Here is a 25,687-nt window from a genome sequence, read left to right on the forward strand (position 1 = left end):
ACTAACAAATGCAGTAATAATTATTTTATTGTTGGCTTTTTCGGTGTCCATTGTTTTCTTAACGTTGGCAGTACTGTATATATATTTACGGTATTCTGCAAATAAAGAAATGAATACTTTTAAAATAAAACGAAGGCCAACACTTGGGGGGGGGGTTAGAGGCTTTGGGGGACTCCCGTTCATCTTCAGACGCACGAAGGCTTTTGTCGTAAGAAGAGAGGCTGGCTCTCCTGCCTTCCCGGGCTGGGGGGGGGGGTCCCTGGCTGCCCCGGGGAGGGTCCTGGCGGCGTCACGGGAGCGGCGCCCTCCCTCCGCCTATAAATCTCTGGCGCTTCTGCTGCTGCCGCTGCCGCCGCTCCTCCTCCTCCTCTCCGGCCGCGAGATGCTGCGCAGGCGGCGCGTCTTCTCGGTGGCGCCTCCGGGGCGCGGAGGTGGGTTTCTGCGCGGCCCCCCAGCCTGGCTTGCGGGTTCCCGGGCGACCCGCCTGGTCTCCGGAGTTCTGTTAAAGAAAGTCTCTCGTCTCGCTTTCGAGGGCTGTTTTGCGCGACGCTGCTCGTGAATGCCTTTACCAATGCAGTCTTAGGAACCCTTACTCCAAAGTAAGCCTCACCGAGCTCCGTGGGGTTTACCGCCGGTTAGTGTGCGTAGGATTCCAGCGCAAGTGGACGTGCAAATGGCTGTTGAATTGCATGCTGACCTCAGTGTATTTCTTCTGAGACTTATTGAGCATAAAGGCAGACACGACAGGATGCGTTTGTGCTTTTCTTTGATGAACGTGCCACGGCTTTTAAGAGTAATGTTGCCTGTCCTGCAGTTTTGATAAACAGAAAAGCAGTACGTCTGTTTAAATTTTATATTGCTTGCATATATTTCCTGCCAAAATTCGTTTTGCTTTTATATTGCAGGATGCATCGATGCCCAAAACAGAAAGGCATATTAAGGTATTGGGGGTGGCACTTAAATTGGGTGCGTTCTTCTTTCTGTGTCACATTTGTGATAGTCACAAGTTTGCATAACTGCAAGACAGGCTCAAAGATCTATTTTGTGCCCTTGGTAAATAAAGTTGTGTGTGCACACAAATGTAGGAGACCTTGAAAGTAGTTGGCCTGGGCATCTGGTCCCTTGTCTTTCTTTTATTTAGGATGTGATTATCTTGTTTTTAAACACAATGGCCTTGCAAAATGTGTGTGTTATTTTCTGGGAGGAAAAGTTAGGACAACATACAAGCTGGGGACCAGACTGAGAAGACAAGCTTCATTCCAGTGCCTGAATGCTTCCCTCCAGGCGGTGGGGAAAACTTTCTGTTGTTTGTTTAGCTTTTGTGGTTTAATTGGTAGTGTTTCTGTAGGACTCTGGCCTGGGGAGATTTGGGTTCAAATTTCCACTCAGTCATAAAGCTAAGGGGGAGTGGGTCAAAGTGTCTGTTTTTTTCAGCCTAACCTCTTTTGCATGTTTATTAGAATAAAACAGGATAACCTCAAAGAACATCACCCTAAGTTGCTTCTAGGACAGATGGGGTATGAATGTGATTAATACAATTTTAAATAAATAAAAATTGGTATTGGAGTACTGTATTAGAGATTGGAGTGATGCAATAGAGATCCCCTTTCTTCACTGCTTCCATGTAGGCTCCTAGACTTGAATATGCCCACACTGTAAAACTTAAGAAAAGTTGAGGTCCAATGCCCATGCATACAAGAGGTTGCATAGATGTGCTGGATGATTTAGACCAGTGTTTCCCAACCGGTGTTCCGTGGCACACTAGTGTGCTGCGAGACGTTGCCTGGTGTGCCGTGGGAGGGAGGCGGGCGAGTCGGGCGGCGAGAGGCGGGGCGGCGGCGGCGAGGATCCGCGTCGAGCCGGGGGCGGCTCCGCGGTGGTGGTGCCGAGGTTTCTCTCTCCATTCTCCCCTCACACACACACACAGGAAATAACACAGGATCAGCTGACAGGACCCGGCCAATGGGGCGGCGGCGGGGCAGCGCGCGCAAAAGGGAGGAGCGCGAGACAGCGGACGAGGAGGAGGCCGGCATGTCCGGGCAGCAGCAGCAACAACAACAGCAGCAGCAACTCCCGGCGACGGCTCCTCAAGCCCCGGGCAACCCTACTCCCTCACCGGCCTCGGCCGCCCTCCTGCTACATCGGCCTCTCGCAGAACAACCTGCGCGTCCACTACAAAGGTAGAGGGACAGAGGGAGGGCGAGGCCGAGGCCACCGCCATCCCCAGGCCCCCTCCGCCTCTTCCTCCGAAAGGCAGGCTGAGAAACTCCCAGGGAAGCTCTGAACGTCTCCCCCGAAACCGTCGGGAGGCTTCGGTTGTTGCCTTTCTCCGCCGAGGTCGGTGGACCCCGAGCCTAGGCTTCCTTCCCGCACCCCGCACCCCGCTTTCCGAAGACCGCACACCAGTTGGGCCAGTACATATTCCCCTCCCGTGACTGGAGCGGAATAGCCCTTTCTCTTCTTCCCCAACCCTTGTCGTTGGAGGAGTCCCTCAGTCCCTCGCTTTGCTGCCTCCTCCCCCCCACCCCCAAAGCTTGGAGGTTCCCCGGCAAGGGGGAGGGAAAAAAATTGAAACTTACGCTTTCGTGCGTCCCTCCCGGCGTGACGCTGCGCGCTGACGTCACGGGGCTGTAATGGTGGTGTGCCTCGAGATTTTTTTCATCAAACAAGTGTGCCTTTGCCCAAAAAAGGTTGGGAAACACTGATTTAGACTCCAATCCTGTCTTCACTTTCTTCAGAGTAATCACCATTGAATATAGTAGAACTTCTGAGTGTACATAAGGTTGCTCATTTATTTGTTTACTGAGAAGTAAGTCTGAATGTGTACTGAATGTGGCAGATTTACTTTCTTGTCCAGTTTGCAGAACTACATTTCAGAACTGGTTTCTCTGTGCTCAACCATGAGCAGAGCTTTGCTCACTTTGCCATAAATGACAGATTCATATTCAGAATTTCAGCTGGTTGAGCAACAGTGAGATTTGCTCCGTGAAAAGGACTTGGGTGTTTGTAGGTATGTGTCCCAGTTTATTATGCAAGTGTGGAATATTGTGTCTTGCACAACATTTGGAAACTTGACTTTGATACAAGTTTCCAGTCCTCATGGCTGTAGAGAAAAGCTTGTGATCAGCCATTGGCAAAAGCTCAGATCAGAGACTTTCGTGATCCATGGCCATTGTTGTGAACAATAGCCTCAAGGTGATGTACAATAAAAACAACAAAACACAAAGACAGAAGATATATGTAGTCAAAACTAAACAAAACAAAAGCTGTACAGAATAGATTGATGGCGAAGATTCATTCATTCTGCTGGGATGGGAAAGCTCATTAGAACAAAATGTCTTCAGTTGGAAAGGAAGATAGTGTGGGCCTTCTATTTCTTTATCTGCTCCCATTATTGGCTACCTAACTTCAGTGTCCCAGTTCTTTGCGGTCTGCAGATAAGAATTATACATTCCAAGGAATGGAAAAATAGTACATTAGACCTAGCAATGTTTCTGTGAGACAGAAGCCATCTGCTGTAAAGCTGGACTAGGCCCTGGCCCTGCTGTCCATGCATAGTCTCATCATGAACAATTACCGGTATTTCCACCAAGTAGTTTAAGGTGGAGTACATGGCTCTTCAATTTCATTCTCACTACACCACAGTGAGGTATGGTGAGTAGCCTTTTGCCAGCCAGTGCCTACACGTCTGAGGTGGCATTTGATCCTGGGTTTCCTCAGTCCCAGTCTAACCACTATGCCACACTGACTCTTGTGAACTGGCCCATAATTTTGTCCCAACAGGGTTGGAGAACTTGTGACTCTTCAGATGTAAAAAAGGTAAAGGGACCCCTAACCATTAGGTCCAGTCGTGGCCGACTCTGGGGTTGCGACGCTCATCTCGCTTTACTGGCCGAGGGAGCCGGCGTCCAGCTTCCAGGTCATGTGGCCAGCAGGACTAAGCCGCTTCTGGCGAACCAGAGCAGCGCACGGAAACACCGTTTACCTTCCCGCCGCTGGAGCGGTACCTATTTGCTTACTTGCACTTTGACGTGCTTTCGAACTGCTAGGTTGGCGGAAGCAGGGACAGAGCAACGGATTCTTCAGATGTAGCTGGGCTACAGCTCCCATCGCCACCCTATATTGAATCAGATCAGACAATCATAAAGTTGGAAGGACCCACAAGGGTCATCTAGCTCAACCCCTTGTAATGCTGGAATTTTTTACCTGGTGTGCAGCTCAAACCCCCAACCCTGACTCTTATGCTCTATCGGCTGAGCCATCTGTGGTGAGGGGAGTGGGAGTCCACCAACTATCCTTGTTCATGCAAGTTCTGCTTCCCAAGCACATTTTTAGAAACGTCGCATTTCCCTGTAGCAAATTTCAAAACTCGGTGCACTTTTTCAAATTTCAAAACTCAGCAATCCCATTTCCCAAATATTGGAAGCAAGGCAGCAGTCCCATGACTGGCTTTAAGCACAGCTGGACGGGGTTGGGAAGCAGTAAGAAACGACAGGATATTGTTGAGTTTGCACTGCTTTCCAAACCAGCTCACTGGATGCAGAACAAGTGGGAGCCCAAGGCTTTTTAAGTTTAATGTAATTTCCTCCTGGGTCAGTGTAGTTTGGTTTCATTACTCACAAGTTGCCAATACTGTTATTCAGAAAGCAGGTACTGGTATTACTAAATAGGTACAGTTGGAAGGAGAGAAGGTGAAGTTTTGGATCCATTCCACCTGGAGAGACTTCTGACCATGTAGATCAAACGGCTCATCTCTCATTTCTTCCAGTACCTGTTCCTCCTCCTGCTTCTCCCCCCTCCCCACCCCGCCCTTCTACCTTAAGCATTTGGCTGGCTCAAGAGAGTGGAGGTCTCTGTAGCAGGACCAGTGGGGCTGACAGCTCTTGATGGAGCTGTGCTGGTTTTGCTGGTTGAAATGATTGCTTCAGATTGCAGGTGATGGCAGATCCTCCACAAACAGCTCTGCTGTTTCCCTGCAGGGCCCTCTTGGGGCTGCGCATTCTTCCACACTTCAGTGGAACTGCAAAGTCCAGCCAGGCTGATGAAAGACGGAGATATGCTTGTGTTTATGTTCTCAGGATGCCAGAAAAAGAGAGGGAGAAATAATGATGGATCTTCGTTATTGGGCTCTGCTTGTCTGGGGGGAGGGAGAGTGAGTTGGATAGGAGGAGCAGCCATTACACGGGATCCTACCACTGCCTCCACGATGCAATGTTGTTTATTTGTTTGCTTATATAGTGGGGGTGGGGCACCAGGTGCCAGGCAGAGTACCAGAGGGCAGGCCTGGGTCCCGACAGAAGAGGCAGTGGAGGAGGAAGGGTTTAAATCCGGGTTTCCCAAAGGTGTGAGTTCATTGACTCCCCTGATGAGCTAGTACAGCTGTCCTTGACTCCAACCCAAATTGTTAGCAGTGTAAGTATGACTATATAATCAACATTTATTCCTCAGTCTCCCTTACTGGAATTCATAACAATTTAAAAATATGGAATGCTGCTGGACTGTGGAATCATATTGTTAAATACAGAGGTTCCTCACTGGCAAAGGATGTGCGTTCTGTACATGCCCTGTGCCCTTTATTTCTGCAGCTTGAAGTTCCTAATTATTTTTGTGTTTCTTGCAGTATACCTCATAAACTTATTTTCCACCCACCCCCTGCAAAATCCCACTGACCCCCATGGGGTCAACTTAGGAAACTGTGGTTTAAACAAATAATATGATTGTTTCAGTTAGTGAAGGAATTTAGCTCTTTGGCAAGTCTGGGATGGACACCAATGGGCCCCTTGTTTCTCTTCTGTGCCCCCCACCTTCTGCCCGTACTTGGGAATGGTGTGGGTTGAGCCCTGGCCATTTGTTCTGCCTGTGGTCTTGCATCTGGTGTTTCTGGGCAGTCCAGAGGAAGGTTGCTGCATGCAGAACTAGCTCTTGGTGCACATGGATGGGGAAGGAATACTTAACTGGCATTGTTGCAGAATGACTTCGTTTTCTCAGAAAATCAGATTGTTCCTTTTTTGCATTCAAGTGCCTCAGAGTGAGTTACACAGTAAAATAAAACAACAAAGTCAGATGAAAGCAGCAACGCACAAAAACTGAAATGCTCATCTGACAATATTTTAAAGCAGCAAGTCCTATTCTGTACTCTACCTGGGCCACTCCCCACTTAAAAGATGGGCATAACAAGGAACTACCTTTCCAATTAAAAACCCTAAGCCTGGGTAGAAAGAGGATGTTTTTGCCTGGCACCTAAAAACAGATAGTGATGGCATCTGTGCTCATCTGTGCTGGTGGTGTAGATGCACGAGTGCTTGCTATAGAGATGTCACCTGAGACTGAGGTCTTAACTTAAGCATTTTAACGTCCATGCCAGCTTCTAAGCAAAAGGGGAGATTGTTCCTGAGCACTGCCAAAATCCAATCCTTCCCCCATTAACACACAAGTCATGGACCTGGCAAAAAAACTTCCAACGTATTTATTCTGGAATCAGTTGCAGCCTTCAGAATTCTATGCCACATTGTCTTTTGGAGGATAGGGCTCTGTGGCCCCCATTATTATTATTTTTTACTTCTGCCATGTACAGTTAGCGCTGTACAGTAATTCTAATAATTCCAGAGCTTGGCTCAAAGATCCTGTCCTCTAAAAACTCCTCTCCTGTGGACGCAGTGGACAAAAGCAACACATTCTTTGAATTTGTTCCAGTCGAGAGAGGCTTCTAGAGTCAAGGGAGTGACCCTGTGTTTCTAGACACTGGGCCCCTGATTCCGGGTTCTTTGTTGGAAACTAGTCTAACCAGGGCGGAGAGGGTGAAATGGCTGCTGAGTGATACTGATGACTCTGGGACTTCTAAGGAGGCTCTCTATACTCCGGCCGCTGGTAGGAGGATTAGGAGGAAAGAAGTGGATGGGCTAGTGGTCAATTGCAAAGGGGACTCTGAGATATAATGTGCACATTTTATTTGAGAATTACCTTTTATTCTGTGTAATAAGAAATTTTGGTGGATTTGACCATGGTTTTACTGCATATGTAGCAACTGCTGTGTTCTTTGTCTTTTGTTTGTTTTTCCTTTCCTTTCCTTTTACTTTTCCTTCTTTGGATGTTGCCATGGTTTTTGGCTAGTGCAATAAAAATCCAATAAATTAAATGTAGGATTCCTTGTTGGGAATGCCTAGCTTGTTGTGTGGCTCATTTAGATAAGAATGGCACAGTACTAGTACTAAAAGTGTGGTAGAAGTCATAATGACTTTGACTCAAGTGTCCCCCCCCTCACTGGTCTGGGTGACTCTACAACCTGGAATGCAAGTAGAGGGAATGGGGAGGCCTCGTGCAGAACTGAAAGCAGACAGACCATCTGCAGTAGGCTCCCACTTTTTCAGCAACACAACAAAAAGACTGTCTTTTCTCTTCTAAATTAGGCATCTGAAATTAAAGTTTTGATTGGCAGAGGGAACCAGGAGTTATTTACTTTATTTTTCTCCCATCCTAAAGGAGCCCACAGCAGCAAAAAATGATAAAAACAATGCAATATGAAATGAATTCTGGGAACTTCTGAAAGCAAACCAAATATCCCCACAACTCATAGTCATATATTTCATTCCATAAGCAGGGACTGCTACCAAGAAAGTAACATGGCTGTGTTATGGGTCAGTGCAGCACCCAGCAGCCGAATCACAACAGGGCCTCTCCTTTCAGTTGTAAGGCCTGTCCCTTAGATCCTTGGGTCCTGGGCTGTTTACAACTTTGTATGCTAGCACTAGCACCTTAGAATCATAGAATCATAGAGTTGGAAGAGACCACAAGGGCCATCGAGTCCAACCCCCTGCCAAGCAGGAAACACCATCAGAGCACCCCTGACATATGGTTGTCAAGCCTCTGCTTAAAGACCTCCAAAGTAGGAGACTCCATCACACTCCTTGGCAGCAAATTCCACTGTCAAACAGCTCTTACTGTCAGGAAGTTCTTCCTAATGTTTAGGTGGAATCTTCTTTCTTGTAGTTTGGATCCATTGCTCCGTGTCCGCTTCTCTGGAGCAGCAGAAAACAACCTTTCTCCCTCCTCTATGTGACATCCTTTTATATATTTGAACATGGCTATCATATCACCCCTTAACCTTCTCTTCTCCAGGCTAAACATGCCCAGCTCCCTTAGCCGTTCCTCATAAGGCATCGTTTCCAGGCCTTTGACCATTTTGGTTGCCCTCCTCTGGACACGTTCCAGTTTGTCAGTGTCCTTCTTGAATTGTGGTGCCCAGAACTGGACACAATACTCCAGGTGAGGTCTGACCAGAGCAGAATACAGTGGCACTATTACTTCCCTTGATCTAGATGCTATGCTCCTATTGATGCAGCCCAGAATTGCATTGGCTTTTTTAGCTGCCGCGTCACACTGTTGGCTCATGTCAAGTTTGTGGTCAACCAAGACTCCTAGATCCTTTTCACATGTACTGCTCTCAAGCCAGGTGTCACCCATCTTGTATTTGTGCCTCTCATTTTTTTTGCCCAAGTGCAATACTTTACATTTCTCCCTGTTAAAATTCATCTTGTTTGCTTTTGCCCAGTTCTCTAATCTGTCAAGGTCGTTTTGAAGTGTGATCCTGTCCTCTGGGGTGTTAGCCACCCCTCCCAGTTTGGTGTCATCTGCAAATTTGATCAGGATGCCCTTGAGTCCATCATCCAAGTCGTTGATAAAGATGTTGAATAAGACCGGGCCCAAGACAGAACCCTGTGGCACCCCACTAGTCACTCTTCTCCAGGATGAAGAGGAACCATTGATGAGCACCCTTTGGGCTCGGTCAGTCAGCCAGTTACAAATCCACTGAGAGGTAGCATAGTCAAGACCGCATTTTACCAGCTTCTTTACAAGAATATAATGGGGCACCTTGTCAAATGCCTTGCTGAAATCAAGGTAGGCTACATCCACTGCGTTCCCTTCATCTACCAGGCTTGTAATTCTGTCAAAAAACGAGATCAGGTTAGTCTGACATGACTTATTTTTCAGAAATCCATGCTGACTGTTGGTGATCACAGCATTCCTTTCTAGGTGCTCACAGACTGTTTGCTTAATGATCTGCTCCAGAATCTTCCCTGGTATTGATGTCAGACTGACTGGGCGGTAATTATTTGGGTCCTCTCTTTTCCCCTTTTTGAAAATAGGGACAACATTTGCCCTCCTCCAGTCTGCCGGGACTTCGCCTGTTCTCCAGGAATTCTCAAAGATGACTGCCAGTGGTTCTGAGATCACATCTGCCAGTTCTTTTAATACTCTTGGATGCAGTTCATCTGGCCCTGGAGACTTGAATACATCTAAACTAGCCAAGTATTCTTGTACTATCTCCTTAGTTATTCTGGGCTGTGTTTCCTCTGCTGAATCATTTGCTCCAAATTCTTCAGGTCGGGCATTGTTTTCTTTATCGGAGAAGACAGGCAAAGAAGGCATTGAGGAGTTCAGCCCTTTCTGTGTCCCCTGTTTGCATTTCACCATCTTCTCCTCTGAGTGACCCCACTGTTTCTTTGTTCTTCCTTTTGCTACGAACATACCCATAAAAGCCTTTTTTGTTGCTTTTAACCTCTCTAGCAAGCCTGAGTTCATTCTGTGCTTTAGCTTTTCTGACTTTGTGTCTACACGTGCTGGCTATTTGTTTGAATTCCTCTTTGGTGGTTTCCCCCCTTTTCCATTTTTTGTACACATCCTTTTTTAATCTTAACTCAGTTAAAAGTTCTTTAGATAGCCACCCTGGCTTCTTTAAGCACCTTCCATGTTTCCGTCTCATTGGTATTGCCTGACGTTGTGCTTTTACTATCTCCCTCTTAACAAACTCCCAGCCATCATGAACTCCCTTTCCTTTTAGTATTACTGTCCATGGGATCTCACCCAGCACTTCCCTAAGTTTTATGAAGTCGGCTTTCTTAAAGTCAAGAAATTGAGTCCTAGTATGCTTGGCTGCTCCTTTCCGCTGTATAGTAAACTTCAGAAGAGCATGATCACTCGCGCCTAATGATCCTTCCACTTCTACCCCACTAACCAGGTCATCAACATTGGTTAGGACCAGATCTAAAATGGCTGTTCCTCTTGTTGCTTCTCTCACTTTCTGGACAATGAAGTTGTCTGCAAGGCCAGTGAGGAATCTGTTTGACCTTATGCTCTTGGCTGAGTTTGACATCCAACAAATATCCGGGTAATTGAAGTCCCCCATTACTACTATCTCCCTTCCTTTTGCATGCTTGGCCATCTGTTCCAGGAAGGCATCATCTATGTCCTCCGTTTGGCTTGGGGATCTATAGTAAACTCCCACAATGAGGTCTCTGTTATTCTTCTCTCCCTTAATTTTGACCCAAATGCTCTCACTTTGGCTTTGAGGTTCTAAATCTTGGATTTCTTCACAGGTATACACATCCCTAACATATAACGCCACTCCTCCTCCTTTCTTGTCTGGTCTGTTTCTCTGAAATAGATTGTATCCCCCCATTATTACATTCCAGTCATGGGACTTATCCCACCAGGTTTCAGTGATGCCTATTATGTCATATTTAGTTTGCTGTACCAAGAGCTCAAGCTCATCTTGTTTATTTCCCATGCTTTGCGCATTAGTGTACAGACATTGAAGTCCATTAATCATTCCCCCGTGTCTCTTATTTAAGGATTTTTTCCTCCCACCACTAGGTCTGTGTGCTGCTTGCTCCATTTGGTCTATGACATTTGGATGATCATCTTCATCAATTGATAGACTCCTACCTTCAGGAGCACTGTCTCCCTCCCCCACATTACTCAGTTTAAAGCCCTTCTGATGAGGTTTCTGAGATTTTTGGCCAAAAACATTTCTCCCAACCGTTGTGAGGTGCAGCCCATCGCTTGCCAGAAGTCCATCTTCAAGAAACTGCAGTCCGTGATCTAAGAATCCAAACTGTTCCTGTTTACACCATTTGCGAAGCCAGCTGTTCACTTCCACTATTTTTCCCTCTCTCCCTGGGCCACGTCGTTTAACTGGGAGGACAGATGAGATGACAATTTGTGCATTTAGTTGCTTCAATTTCCTGCCGAGAGCCTCGTAGTCTCTTTTGATCTTCTGGAGGCTATTGCTTGCAGTGTCATTGGTTCCCACATGAACCAAGAGGAAGGGGCCCGGTAGTTCACTGGCATCCAGTGCCACACTTCCAGGACTGCCAACACATGGTCCCACTAATTGCCCCACCCTCCAACCTGGCGGCTGCATTCTGCACTAACTTCAGCTTCAAGGCCATCTTCAAGGGTAGCCCTATGTGGAATGCATTGCAGCAGTCCAGACAGGAAGTCACTAGGATGGTTTACCAAGGCCAAGCTATCCTGGTCCAGGAACTGCTGTGGATCATACCCTTTTTGAGTATGTTTTCTTGGCTAGAATGTGTTATTGAACTTTGATGGTGCCTCTTTCTTGTCTGGATGGTGGATAGAGAAGGGTATGTATAGAAACGAGCCTCTTGGGCTATGGGAAGTTGACTTTCTTTATCCTGTCTGCTTTTGCCTCTGGTCCAGGCTGGCCGCCATCACCGTGTGGCCCCCAGAAGGTTGCCTGGTCCTTGGGCTAAAGAAGATTCTCCACCACGTTTTTTCACAGTTATCCCTCGGTTTTTCCTTTTTGTGCTGCATATATTTCATTCTATGCTATAAATGTTAAAAATGGAAATTTGGGGATTTTTTTTTAAAAAAATGCAATCCTGACTTATAAAACCTAAACTTTATTTGACATGCAGGTGTATCTTAGCAGTTACCACATTTCTGTTCACTGTATTTATGAAATATAAATTCTTTGGTATTTATTTAATCCAAGTGCTAAGAGATACCTCCAGAGTTATCTTTGTGCTAGTCAGTAAAGGGAGTCAAAAATAAAAACCATCAATGTTGTTGTAAACACAAAGGCTTAGGAATTACCTTTTTTGGCTTAAATTGCATGCATGGATGGAGGAAACTCCTGTTTCTGAAGCTGCAGCTCAGAAGCAAACATTCCAATGATGCAATTAACATAACTTGTCTAACTGCAATGCAATCACCTTCGTGAAGTTAAGCAGGTCTGGATCTGGTCAGTGCCTAGAAGGGAGGCTAGTAGTAGGGCGGCTGAGGATTTTATTTTGGTCAGGGGAGCACTGTCTCCAGGAAAGGAGGAATAGAAATTAAACTAATCAGTTAATTCTGAAACAGAAAGGATTGTATTCTGTGGGGTTCCTACTCAAGAGTAAATCCATTGACATTAATGGACATGTATAACATAGGTTCATTAATTTCAACTCTTGAATAGAATTAGCATTGGATAAACCCAAAATACCCTGCCAAGTGGTTTACACAGAAGAGAGAATTCTTGCAGGTGCCTGGTACCACTGAAATGCCAACTTTACCTGTTTGCCAGATTGCAACCTAAAGATCCTGTAATGCCGCCAATAATTCCAGGAGACAGATTGCACTTCCTTCTTTGCTGGCCTTTTTGCCCACCCTCCTCTCCCAACCTTCCTGTGGGATAAAAATTGGGAGTCCTGCTGGCCACAGTAGAGTAGCTGTATTGGGGGTGGAGATGGCGCTGGGGGAAGGACGAGGCACCTGTCACTCAGGTGCTCTGCATCTCCCAGGGCTCACTGCAGCATCAGCAGCAGGGCTAAAGGAGGCATGGAAGGCCTTAGCATGGTCACAGGAGTATTTGTTTTTGAAACTTTTATCCTGCCCTACCTCCAGAGGAGCCCAGGGTGACAAACACTTCTTTAACAAAAAATAGAGTTAAGAAAAAACATACTGTCAGGGGTTTAGGAGCAGAGGCAAGGGCAAGGGAGGAAACAGAGAGCGAAGGGGAGGAGGCAGAAGAAAAGATGAGTGATGACGACGACCCGAGATCTCCGAGTCTTTCCAGTGAATCAGAGGATTCACAGAAAGGAGCACCAGTGGCCAGGGCAAGGGGGGAGTCTAGGGGGGCACCCCAGGAAGATAGAGCCAGAGGGGACTCAGAGGAGAGCAGTTGGAAATCGGGACCAGCGTCACCGCCAGAGAGCAGGGAAGAGGAAGGGAGCCAGGGGGCAAGCGCCGGCAGCTCACAACAGGAGGGAGGACACGAGTCAGGAGTGGCCACACCTCCATCGGGGAGCGAAGAGACGGTTAGACGGAAGGTGGAAGGTTGGGCGCGCGCGCCAAGTTCAAATGCACCGGAAGGCGGCGCAGGAGGCAGCCCGGAAAGGGAGCCAGGTCCTAAAGCCCGGCGCAAGGAGACAGGAGGGTCCGGGGGGTCAGCGTCAGAAGAATCCCGGAGGGAGGAGACCCCGGGGGGCAGAGGGACCCAGAGGAGAATAGTCAGGCGGAAAAGGTGGAGCAGGGCTAGGATATTAAGTTGGTGCACACGGGGCGGAGACTCAGACGGAGCTTCGCCGATCTAGCTACTAGACGTAGAGTTGCACGCAGCAGCTTGAGAATGGAAACTGTAACTTAATAAAGACTTTTACTTAATGATCGCTGGCTAGCGTGATCCTCTGTGAGCTAGGATCTTCAAGCAGCTCTGACACATACTTAAAACATTTTAAAACAGTTTAAAAACCCAAGAACAGATGCAACCAAATCATATGTCTGGTTAGGCTTGCCGAAACAGAAGAGTTGTCTAAAAGGTTTCAGTGATGGTACCTGCCTGATGCTAAAGGCGCTCCTCACCGTGATGAGGAGGAGGATTAATTGAATCCGTTGTAACTCAGCAGTTCACTTGGGGCTCCAGTGACAGAGCTGGACCCAGGAGCCACCCCAAAGCTGTGTATCTGCTGCTTCAGAGGGTGTTCGTCACCCCCATCCACTCAGGCAGTGGACCAATTTATTGGGAAAGAGAACCACTTGCCAGAATTCAAGCAAAATTTATTTCCCAGTATCCATCCCACCATGGCATCCAGAAACTGGTCTCTCCAATTTAGATCTTGAGAAGCAGAGCTGAGTGTCACCAGCATATTGTAAAAAGGAATAATCTGTGAACTGGGACTCCTCCGGTTCAGATGTCTCCGTTTACTAAGAGCTTGTTGGATAACCTTAGGCAAGCTGAGTTCTCTAGGCCTCCTTGGTACAATAATTATAGATAATATTGGTCTACCTTAGAGGGCTGTTTGAAAAGATTACTGAAACAATATCTGTGAGGTGGCTGCAAATACGCTCTGAAAGTGTTGTCTAACTGCATAGTATTTGTTTTATATAACCTCCTTTGCACACAGTGTGATGTTTTTCTCTCCCTCTGGGCTCTCCCCACTCTCATGGGAAATTAGGCAGAGGCCATAGATCAGGGGTCGGCAAAGTGTCGGTCTGCCTGGGCCGGTCAAGTCCCGCAGAGACTCTCTGTGGGCTGGATTGCGTGCGTGTGATGACTCTGAGTGGGCAACTTGGTTTGGGGGTGGCTCGTGAGCTAGTTAAACAGCCCCCATGGGCCGCAGGTTGCCGACCCCTGCCATAGATTGTCCACCCCTTCTTCTACAGACTAACAGCAAGAACCCTGCCATCAAATTAAGTAGAATGTGTGAAAGTTGCTAGGGCCACAAAGTTTGCACAAGACCTCTCTTGTAGCCCCAGTTACATAATTTTTTGAACAGACCGATTGAGAGACTGAAGACAGGTGGGCAAGTCTTGGCAGTAGGGTGGCACACACCATTCATGGTCCATGTGCAATAATACTTGTGCCGAAGCTATTCCCCCAAGATTTATTTCCTTAGCACCGTCTTCAGCTCCTCCTTCTCTGCCACGCCTTGTCTGAAGCAAAGGCCAGCATGATTCAGGTGCATGAGGAATATTCTTGGAATGCATATGTTGCAAGCACACACATTTCCTCGTCCAAAGGAGCTTTGGGGGGAGGAGAGTGGCCAGGGCGGAGTTATCTGTTGGGAAGGCACTATATTTACTTGGATCCAGGTGTTGGGCTTTTCATGATCTGTGGAGCAGGGTTGGCCTCTGTCTCAACCATGTCTGCTTCTCTTCTAAATCTCAGCTAGTGCCTGGAGCCCCGTAGAGAACTGCGTGGTGTTGACCTCAGTCAGCATGTTTCAGAGTCTACAGGAACCTCAACTCCAGTGCCCCCTTGACATGGAGCTGGATGGCAAGAAAAACAGCCGGGTGGATCGATTGGATGAGGCTGGCTCCCTAACAGAACCCATTCCCCACCAGCTAGGCTTCTTGCCTATCAGCGGGAGGTTCCTCAAACCTGAATCGGAGGATTCTGGTGTTGAAATGACCAGCAACGATCACTCTCCCTCCAGCCCGGAGGGCTCAGAGAAAAGCTTCTGTTTGGACTGTCTTGATGGCTTCCAGCCTTCGATGGAAGACTCTCCACCACTTTCTGCAACTCCCTGCCAAGGCTTCCCCAAAGGTGAAGAGCAGGAGGACCTGGGTCCCATCCAGGATCGTGCCTACTGCCAGAATCTCTCTGCCAGCAAGAAGTTGGCCCAGGTGGTCCAGCGGTCTCAGAAGCACCAGCTGCCTCGTCGATCCCCCGGGCGGCTGGGTCAGAGGCCCCGTAGCCCTGTGGACTTGGAGGGCCTGAATTCCTATCGTTTGCACTGGGCAGCAAGCGTCGACGAGAATGTGGATGCTGCTGCAGGGGAATTGATTCCTATGCTGTCTGGCAACAGCACCCCAGAGGAATGGAGCCCACAAGGACAGGTAAGTGGGGAGAAAGGTGCACTGCTCTGCTGTTTTAAGCCAAGCCAAGCACAGGTCCTCTTTCCCAGGATCCTTTGCAGCAGGTTTTCCAGTTTTAAGCATGGTTTGGCCAAAAGCTGCTCTTCCTTTTCTAGGTTCCTTTGCGATGGGTTTTTATTTCTGCCTAGCTAGTCTCCTGTTTGGAGAAGGAATAGCTGTGTGCTGGGAAACAGGTCTATAGATAGCTGGAAAGGCGGCTTTTATGACTGGCTGGCAGAGTTTTAGTGACCCAGGATTGTGTGGTAGCTTGCATGCTCTCCTGCGTATCCCAGTCTCTCCTCCCACTAGCTAGGTGGGGCAGTTTCGTATGGGAAATGCTCTCCATTCCACCTGATGACGATACCTTGCCTAATTGCCTCTTGCTGGAATGTGGCAAGGTCCTTGCCCTCTAATGACATAACGTAACGCGCACACGCTGCTCTTTCCTGACCCGGTTTTTAGGAGGAAGGTGCTGGGGCACTTGAGAACTTACTTGGCCTTCCAGTCTTGATTCACCTGAGTTTGAGCTAGATGCATACATACATAAAAGTTACTGAATTAGTCCATAGACCATATCAGAACAAAGTAAAATACATCTAAACTGCATGTTAGAGTATGCAAACTGTGGTTTGTGTATCTGTGTGGTTGTTGTTGTTCCCTAATATCAGAATAAAGCTGGCATTCCAGAAACCAATCCTCTAGCATGGCTGCCTCACATAAGCCAACTTGGACTCTTGCACCCATAAAGCTCTTCCCTAGTTCAACTATAGAATCCATCTGTTCAAAAACAGTCAGGCACAAGCTTTTTTGTACAGTGTTACCTCGGCTTACATAGGCTTCAGGTTACAGACTCCGCTAACCCAGAAATAGTACCTTGGGTTAAGAACTTTGCTTCAGGATGAGAACAGAAATTGTGCGGCAGCAGCAGCAGGAGGCCCCATTAGCTAAAGTGGTGCTTCAGGTTAAGAACAGTTTCAGGTTAAGAACAGACCTCCAGAACGAAATAACCCAAGTTCTTAACCCGAGGTACCACTGTATTGTGGGAAATGACAGCTATTTTTCATATTTGACACTGAGGTTTTGGTCTTGCTAAGCAATGTTGAATACTTTGGATGAAAAGACAGGCCACGTCAGTTTGTGCTCCCACATCTGATGCCCTTTGCTTAGAGATGTTTCCAGTTACATTCCCAAGCGAGTTCAGGGTCTGCACTGAAATCCATCCTGGTGTAATAAATGTGAAATTTTGATACTACAATCTGTTCAGAGCCAGCACCATCTGTTTCCTTAAGGCAGATCTTGGAAATCCTATATTTCATTTCCCTTCCCCGCTCATAATGGCTAACTCAACTTAGGTGAAAGGTCCAGGACTGACAAAAATAAGTATTTCTTCATACAGTGCCTAGTTAAACTATGGAACTCACTCCCACAGAATGCAACTTGGATGGGATCAAAAAAGAGGATGAGACCCATTAATGGAGGATATGGATATCAGTGACTCATGAGAGTGACCTTCTGCTTCTGCTATGGAAGGCAGTAGTCCCCTGAATATCAGGTGCTGGGAATCACAAGCGGGGGCGGGGCGGGGGCTGTTAGCCCAGGTCCTGCTTGCAGGCTTCCCATAGGCATCTGCTCAGCCACTGGGAGATGAGCCTTTGGCATGATGCTGCAGGGCTGTTTCAGGAGCTGCTTGCCGCCTCCTTCTCCACTTCAGACTGCTTCTCTCTGGGGCTGTTGGCTGTCTGCTGTATACGGAATGTGCAAGTAGCTCATATCCCTGATGGCCCATGCTGGCTCCTTTCTTAGGTGCACGAGACTTTGCTGACCATGCCTGGGCAGGGCTTACGGTACTTGGAGCACATTTGCCAGATGCTGGAGAAGATCGCCCACCTCCAGCAGGCCAACCTTCGACTTCAGCATCAGCAGCAGATTATGGAGTGCCGGGTGCGGGTCCAGGAATCTGAGAACGTGAGAGAAAGGGCTGAGGGCTGTTTATTAGAGGGTTATTGAAACAAGTTCATGCTGATTTTGAGTAAATTTGTTGTAGGAAGGAGATGGCAGTACGGACATTGGGGGCAGGAAGTGGTGGTGGGCAGAGATGAGCTCCTTTCTTTCTTTCTTTTAATATAATTTTTACACATATTTTCCAACATAACAACTTACAAACAACATAGCAAATCTTTGGCTATTATCGCCTAAGACTTTCTTCAACCCTTCTAAAGGTTTTCTAAATTCCTTTCTCATTCTGAATTGTATTACTATACTTATTGCTAGAATTCAAATCTTACATCCATATCTCGGTCATCTTCACAATAATTTATAAAATCCTCCCTACAAAACTTCCATAACCCTACTAGCGATGTTAAATAATTACAGTATTCTTTCAAATATAACATAAATTTCTTCCAGTCCTTCAGAAAATCTGGTCCTTCTGGTTTTGAATTTTCCCTGTTAATCTCGCCAGCTCGGCATAGTCCATTAATTTCGTTTGCCAAAGAGATGAGCTGCTTTCATGTGTTGGACTTGACTCATCAGTGGGTCAGCAGCAGTATGTGGGGCAGACGTTTTTTAGTGCTTGATATTTCTGTGGAAAATTTTAGTTTCATACATTCATTAGCAAGAATGCACAGGAGCCAATTGCAAATACAGTATTAGGCAAGTTTGGTGGCGGACATTTAAAAAAAAGCACCAAATACAAGCAAATAAATATTAGGTCTTTTTCTATTATCTCACAACATTTTCTGATGCATAACTGAAAATTTTCTAATGCAAATTACCCTATGCATATTGAAAGCCAACATCACCAATCAGCAGTATTCACAAACACACTCTGTGAGCTCAAAGGGCTCATTTTATTTAATTACTTCCTTTTAAATCACATATAAGAAGCAGAGAGCAACATTCCCCCCCCCCAACGACCCTGTGAGGTAGGCTGAGAGAGGCAAGCTTTGTTCTCACAGGTCATAGCTATGCACTCTAACCAGACTGGCTCTTTTGCAGTTGGATCCATAGTCCTGGGATCAGTAATCTCCACATTCTTTAATCTTAGCCCCATTTCAGCTGTTGAACCTGAAATATGTCCCCCAGACATGTGTTTCTAGAATGGTTTTTCTTCAACTCTGGTACCATTTTGTCTGACAGGAAGGCTTTTCTGAAGCTGTGCCAGATGGCCCTGGGCTGATGAGACTTGAAATGCAGGCTGAGGATCCAGCAACCACGGAAGAGGTGGCCGAAGCGGAGCATCTCAAGTCGGCTGACTCCTGGCACCCCCACCACTTCCGGGCCCGCTCTGCCTCGGACACGCGGGCGCTACGGAGCCCAGCCCGTAACCTGGGTGAGCTCTTGACTCTGGGTTTAAAGACAAGCCATTGGCCCTGATCCCGAGTACTAGAGTATCTTAGCCAGAGCATGCAAACGTTTCTGGTACTGAGGCAACATACTCATCTACTGTGATCACATGACAAATAGGATTCTTAACTTTAAACCCTTTTCGCTTTTAGAAATGTTAACAAAACATGCTGGATCCAGGTTCAGTTGTTTTCTAAGAATATTGTTGATAGCTTTTTAAATATGTTATGAAAAGGTCAGGGCTTTAACATAAGACTACCAACATTGGTAGTCACTTTTTTCTTTTGTGGGTATATGTTAAGTAATTCTTAGTAAAGGTAAAGGGACCCCTGACCGTTAGGTCCAGCCGTGAACGACTCTGGGATTGCAGCGCTCATCTCGCTTTACTGGCTGAGGGAGCCGGTGTACAGCTTCTTCTGACGAACCAAAGCAGCGCACGGAAACACCGTTTACCTTCCCGCCGGAGCGGTACCTATTTATCTACTTGCACTTTGACGTGCTTTCAAACTGCTAGGTTGGCAGGAGCAGGGACCAAGCAACGGGAGCTCACCCCATCGCGGGGATTTGAACCGCTGACCTTCTGATCAGCAAGTCCTAGGCTCTGTGGTTTAGACCACAGTGCCACCCGCATCCCTTATGAATTCTTATTAATCTGAGGTAATTTACAGCTGGAGTTTGATAACACTGAACTATCATTTTGAAACCAGGTTGTTTGAAACTATTTGTTTGAAAAAAGGTTGAAAGTTGTGATGTGGTGGAGCAGAAACTTCTCAGAAAATTCCAAGAAATTTTCTGTTGCTACCTTTTTGTGTGTGTGAAGTTGTTTCTGTTCCTAAAAATGCATTGCTGCATAAAATTCATCAATGTAGCAAAGGGATATAATATCAGTTGAGCTGGGTAGCTTCAAAGTTGCAGTTAACTTATTCAGATCGGTAGAATAAGTATAAACAGATTTCCAGGTCCTTCAGGTTTTTTTATTGGAAATTTTAACACACGTAAGAAAAGTGGTCTGTCACACTGTACAACATTTAGAACTGTCATCAAGAACAAAAATGAGTGGAGCTATTTAGGTGTTACATTCAGAACATGCTCTTGGGAGATGTCTGTCTGAGAAAATATAATGAATTTAGACATGGAGGCAAATTGGCAACAAGCTGAAAAGCCAGAAGGAAACAAGATTCCACCTTCTGATTAAACGCGTTCTCAAATGAGACTGAGCCTTGATTCAGGCAGTCCTTTTAGCACACTGGGTTCATGAAGAGAGCAGAGTCCACAGTTAAATTATGGTTCCAGTGTGATGTAGTGGTTAGAGCAGGGGTAGTCAACCTTTTTACACCTACTGCCCACTAATGCATCTTTCTTAATGGTAAAATTTTCTTGCCACCCCGCAGTGCTCGATGGAAGGAGGATTCAGCTTGTGCCATAGAACCCCCTCTCACCCACCTAGAATCCTGAAGCTCCCACTAGTGGGCAGTAGGGACCAGGTTGACAACCCCTGGGTTAGAGGGTCGGACCACTGGATGTACCTCACTGGATGACCATAGGCTACTCCTAGTCTCTTGGCCTAACCTCCCTCACAGGGCCGTTGTGAGGCTAAAATGGGAAGGAAGAGAACCATATCTGCCACCTTGAGCTCCTTGAGGAAAGGTGGGGATATAAATGTAATAAATAAATTAAAAACAGGAGGCTGGACTAGATGGGCCTTCGGTCGGATCCAGCAGGGCTATTCTTATGTTCTTATGATTTGATTGTGTTGGGCTAACATACACTTCTGCTGCCATAGGGAACAAGGCTGGTTGCCCTCAGAAGTCAACGGCCCACTCTGCCAGCTCTCCCAGTTTGCTGGATCAGCTAGATGGGGGCTCACACACCTTGCCACCAGGCATGAAGCTCAAGGTAGGTCTCTTGTGTTCCATTAGGCAAAAAAAAAAAAAAAAAAAAAATTCAAAAAACTTCCCAGATTGAATTAAATCTGGAGAGGCGTGACTGATGGCACAAAGAGGCAGTGTGGTATAGTGTCTAGAGTCTAGAGCGTGGGTAGCCACCAACTGGGTAGCATTCAGGTCACCCACAGAGAAGGGATCAAAGATTCCTGGCTGTTGGTTTCATTTCTGCATTGTTGGGATAATGGCTGGTATAAATGTCATGTACCCTGGGATAGACCCAGTCTCTCCACATTGTGTCCTCTTTCTCTCAGGACCACTCTCACTGGGGCAAAGTCAAAGGGCTGATCAGCAGGATTACGAGGAAATCTGTGCGGGCCAATGAACCCATCTCATCTGGTGAGCCTGCCCCCAGCAGCAGTCAGTGTAGGTAAGATGATGATGATTAAAAAATATATATGCCACTCATCTGACTGGGTTGCTGTGGCTGTTTATGGCGTGATAGCTGCTATAAACAGATTCGCCCAGCACACTTCTGACCAGGCTTTTAACAGAGTTGAAATACAGTCTACAGTGAAGCGTGAGGAAATCGGCCCCTAGTCTTGATTGATGACCAACACACAATTGTTTCTAGGCAGATTACTTTATTGCCTGTCATTAAGCTTAATGGTTGCTGTTTACAGAGACTGCTGTGGATTCCCACAGCGACAGATCGGCTTGCATCCTCTCAGCTGATCAAAACCAAAAATCTCTCTTAGTCACACTCACATAACGTACTGCGCATGTCCGTGACTTCACTGTCGTATCTTTGAACCTGTGTAAACAATCCAGCTTCACAGCCAGAGTTTCATCTTAAATGCAGAAACTCATGGCGACATTGTTCTGAAAGCGAATGACCAAGTACCCCCAACAGTTGCCACAGCCACTCTGGGCTCCCAATAAAAAATAATAAAAACACAACACTTTGTTACTTTTGGGGTGTGCCAGTGGGGACTCCCCAGTCAGACTTGGTGTGGTGGCATTGGGCATGAGCCCACTCTTCCAGCTCTTACATATTACATTGAGAAAATGTGTTTGTTAAAAGTGGAGCTCACATTTCCAGCTGCCTCATGCGCAGGGAAAGAAACTTTTACTAACGCCAGGTAATTTGGATATTGTAGCAACCTGTGTTGCAAGCAACCTATTGAGTGAGTGCCTCCTATCTGATCTCCCTCATCCCTTTTATTTTCCTTACAGAACATATACCATATTGGACAAAGAAGAATCCCAACCCAGGTGGCGTTTCCTGCCCACTCTGGGTGGGAAAAAGCACAGATCGAAACACCTTTCCATGCGGTGAGCCACAGGTTCTCTTGGAGGCATGACAGGTCTGGGGCCCCCAAGTCAGTGCTGTCATGCACATGGACTGTTCTTCCCTTCCCTGTGAGCTTATTGGGAGCCGAAATGCTCCACCCACTTTGTGAGGGCGGTGAGCTTTGAATCCCCCTCCAGTGGAAGAGAGAAGAGACTTTCAGATAAAGAATGGAAACACAAAATCTCCACCTAGCAAAATGATTCCCTTCTATGAAACCTTTCCAACCAAGTGGAAACATAACTGCTCCCTGCAATCCAGTCTGCAAATTCGAAGCCAGCCTTGTGAGCAAATGCTTCCTCCTCTTGCAGTTTACCCCTTCTGTCCTGTTTTATTGTTTTCACATTACATATGCACCAGTGCAGTAACGTAAACTATGCACCAACGTGGGCTTTGTAAACCATGGTTAGGAGGGGACCTGGTATAAATTAACCATGATTTGTATCAGCACATATATTGTATTGTGTTGGGTCTCTATTTACAAACCACAGTCTACAGAGAGCCAGTTTTACATTGGCACATAGCCTCATTTTCTTTAGCCTGCCCTTCTTATTTTTATACACTGTCTTTGGGACAGATCTCCTGAGGCCGGCCCTCTGGAGAAAACAGGTTTTAGGTCTGTCTCATACACACCACCAAACATCACCATATTCTGTGTTAGAAAGATCTTTTCCCATCATTGCCAACTCTCCTAAGATTTTAGGCTGCCGTCTCATTGATTAGGAGCATAGGCATAAAATCCCATGTGCGTGGTTACTAGGTGAGGACGATGGCTCTGAGGGGAGAGGATAGACCTCTTTTCCCAGATTTCCCACTAGGAAATCCCTGCATGGCAGAATGTGAAATAACTTATTGGCCCTGCCTTTAATTATGATTTTCCTTATTAAACAAATGACTGACACTCCACATCTTCTTGTATGTGCTCACATACAGCTATATAACTTCACATATGGAGTGAGCCTTGTATATATTTATATGGCCTAATGGTCACGCATGTATGTGTATATAGATGGAAATTGATATATTCACAAGTTATATAAAAGTGAGGAAAATAAAACTATTTGCAGACTTTTTTACATTCTGCCTTTGAAATTATGTTGGAAGAAAGTTATCTGAAAGTTCAACAGAATGCTGTGAATTGTGCCACTTCAGCCTGGGGTGGGGGATATTGCATGTGTGAAAGGACCTCCATGGGGTGTGTATGGAGGAATTCCCTACATGCATAGCATGTTGTGAGAACATATGGAGAGCCTTGCTAGATGAGACTTAAGGGTCCATCTAGGTCACCACACTGTGTTCCACAGAGCCAAGCAGATACTTACATGAATCCCACCAAACAGGGCTTGAAGACTCCTGCCTGGAAAACCTGCCCTGGAGAGCTGCTGCCAGTCAGTGCAGATGATATACTGAGCTAGACAGGCCAATGGCCTGACCTTGTGCAGTGGAACCTCCTGTTACATACCGCCCTCCTTAAGAATGCCCAGAAGTAGATGCCCCTTGTTGCGAACTTTGCCCTGGGATGCGAGTGGAAGTTGTGCACCGGTGGCGCGGCGGCAGCAGGAGGCCTCATTAGCAAAAGGTTAAGAACGGTTTCAGGTTACAAACGGACCTCAGGAACGGCAAATTCCTAAGTCCACCTTATTATTTATTTATTTTTTCCAAGTGAATTTTTATTATTTTCCTTACATATTCTTTTCCAACAAATTGTAATAGCACCATACATTTCCTTTGACTCTGCCGAGTCACGACCCCCCTCCCTCCCCACAATTGGTATATTTATCCTCTTTCCATCACACACATCATTCTCAAATTAGTACTATTATACATTGGAGGTATTATTATTATTTATTTAATTTATTATTTATTTAATTTATTAGTTGCTGAATGCCTTGAACAGGATTCAATGAGGACTTTTACTTTTGAAGTTCTTTGTGATTTGTTGGCAGCAAACAAGCCCCCCCCCCTCAATTTGGGGTTTCGCTAGAGAAGGATCTTTGCACGTAACTTTTCTTCTCTTCCTTTTCCCTCCCCCACTGCTTTCCCTTTGATGTAACAATCAACAACATGGCTTGTTGGATTTGCCCTCCTGTGCACAGCTTGGAGAGGAAGAACAGAGAGTTAGATTTGGCCTGATAGATCAAAGACTTTTTCCCAAACAAAAGAAAAGCACTGGACATCTGGTGCCTGTTGCACGGCCCTCTGATGCGTCGTTAAAAGCAAGGAACAGCAAGGAAGTCTTGAGTTACGTCAACATATAGAGTTGGTGGTGGTTGATCAAGATAATAAAGGGCTGTAACTGTCAAGAATTCAGCCTACACTCGAGTAGGACTCTGGCAGAGACACATGCCTGGCTGGCATGTTCCCTCCCTCCTGGGGTGCTGAACCATGTGGAGTCATAACATACACCGTCATGTGAAAGACAACAATCCTATGACTGCAATCATGGAGCAGGAATTCTTAACAGTAACCTCCCTGTAGCAATTATGTAAAATTGGTTGGGAACATAGGAAGCTGCCTTACACTTAGCCAGGCCATTGATCCAGCCATCTCTCTACCGACTGGTGACGATTATCCAGGGTGTCAGGCAGGGTTCTCTCCCTGCTCTGCCTGAAGATTAAACCTGGGGTGTGCTGTGTGAAGAAGTCCTTTATTTTGTCTGTCCTGAATTCTCCAACATTCGGCTGCATTGGATGTCACTGGAGTTCTAGTGTTACAAGAGCAGGAGAAAAACTTTACCCACTTTTCCCATTCTGTGCATAATTTTATATACTTCTGTAATATCCTCTCACTTGCCTTTTCTCTAAACTAAGAAGTTCCAAATGCAACATGGGGGAGTTAGCTGCTGCATCCCTTTTATCATTTTGGTTGCACTTTTCTGACTCCCAGTTGGCAAACAAATGATTCCTGACACCCAAATTATACTGTTGAAATGGGGAAAGGTGTGCTGGGGGTAATCAGGAGTGAATTTGTGTGTGGAAGGACTGTGAGCTAAGTTCGTATGTTTCTCTGCCTGGGTTCAGAATGGTTTAATTCTTAATTATGCACATAATCATTGGTGGATCTTGGGATATAGTAAAAGGAAAAAAGTTCCTGCAAACCTGTGGTCTGCCTGCCCCTGGTGAAGAGTAACAGCTAACAGTGCCATCCTACACACGCCTATCCAGAAGTAAATCCTATTGCGTTTGATGGGACTTATTCCCAGGTAAGTTATGATAAGAATGTGACTCAAGACACTGAGCTTTGAATTAGAAAGCAACCAGTCTGAATCTTGTCTGTGGCATGACCTTACTAGGTGGCCTTAGGGAAGCCACGCTCTCGCAGCCTCAGCCCCTCCGTCTGCAATATGGGAATAATAATACTGACTCAGCCTGCAGTGTTGATACACGTGAAGCCTTATTTATAATCTGACAATGCATGTGAAGAGCTTTCACTTGACTGTACACAGTGCTGTTGCCAGGCTATTTTGTGC

General features: G+C 46.4%; 1 protein-coding gene and 1 long non-coding RNA gene across 8 annotated transcripts; one reads left to right on the plus strand and one right to left on the minus strand.

The window, feature by feature from the left end:
* Nucleotides 1–339: 339 nt before the first annotated feature.
* Nucleotides 340–23,294, plus strand: LOC310695732 (uncharacterized protein C8orf58). 7 transcript variants are annotated; one of them, XM_083480609.1, is made up of 7 exons: nucleotides 340–599; nucleotides 14,951–15,621; nucleotides 17,443–17,604; nucleotides 18,778–18,970; nucleotides 20,768–20,880; nucleotides 21,182–21,297; nucleotides 22,104–23,294. In XM_083480609.1, exons 2-7 carry the CDS (start codon nucleotides 15,001–15,003, stop codon nucleotides 22,204–22,206), a joined length of 1,308 nt encoding a protein of 435 aa, XP_083336735.1. In that variant the 5' UTR covers nucleotides 340–599; nucleotides 14,951–15,000; the 3' UTR covers nucleotides 22,207–23,294. The 7 variants fall into 7 exon arrangements, with proteins under 7 accessions (XP_083336735.1, XP_083336732.1, XP_083336734.1 ...); XM_083480606.1 differs by having other exon boundaries at nucleotides 343–431; XM_083480608.1 differs by having other exon boundaries at nucleotides 350–431; nucleotides 21,182–21,293.
* Nucleotides 17,764–25,603, minus strand: LOC310695881. Its single transcript, XR_014520330.1, has 2 exons — nucleotides 24,739–25,603; nucleotides 17,764–18,220 (listed from the first exon to the last, which is right to left on the minus strand). It is a non-coding gene; the product is annotated as an uncharacterized lncRNA (long non-coding RNA).
* Between the last annotated feature and the right edge of the window lie 84 nt (nucleotides 25,604–25,687).

Source organism: Podarcis liolepis, assembly GCF_965112155.1.
Source record: "Podarcis liolepis genome assembly, chromosome: 16".
Classification (NCBI taxonomy): Eukaryota; Metazoa; Chordata; class Lepidosauria; order Squamata; family Lacertidae; genus Podarcis; species Podarcis liolepis.

Excerpts from the sequence above, each read along its gene's own strand:
- LOC310695732 (XM_083480606.1), top strand. The coding sequence starts at position 383 with ATGCTGCGCAGGCGGCGCGTCTTCTCGGTGGCGCCTCCGGGGCGCGGA. Across the intron at positions 432-14,950 it reads GGCGCCTCCGGGGCGCGGAG|CTAGTGCCTGGAGCCCCGTA; the intron begins GTGGGTTTCTGC and ends TCTAAATCTCAG. Across the intron at positions 18,971-20,767 it reads GAGCCCAGCCCGTAACCTGG|GGAACAAGGCTGGTTGCCCT; the intron begins GTGAGCTCTTGA and ends CTGCTGCCATAG.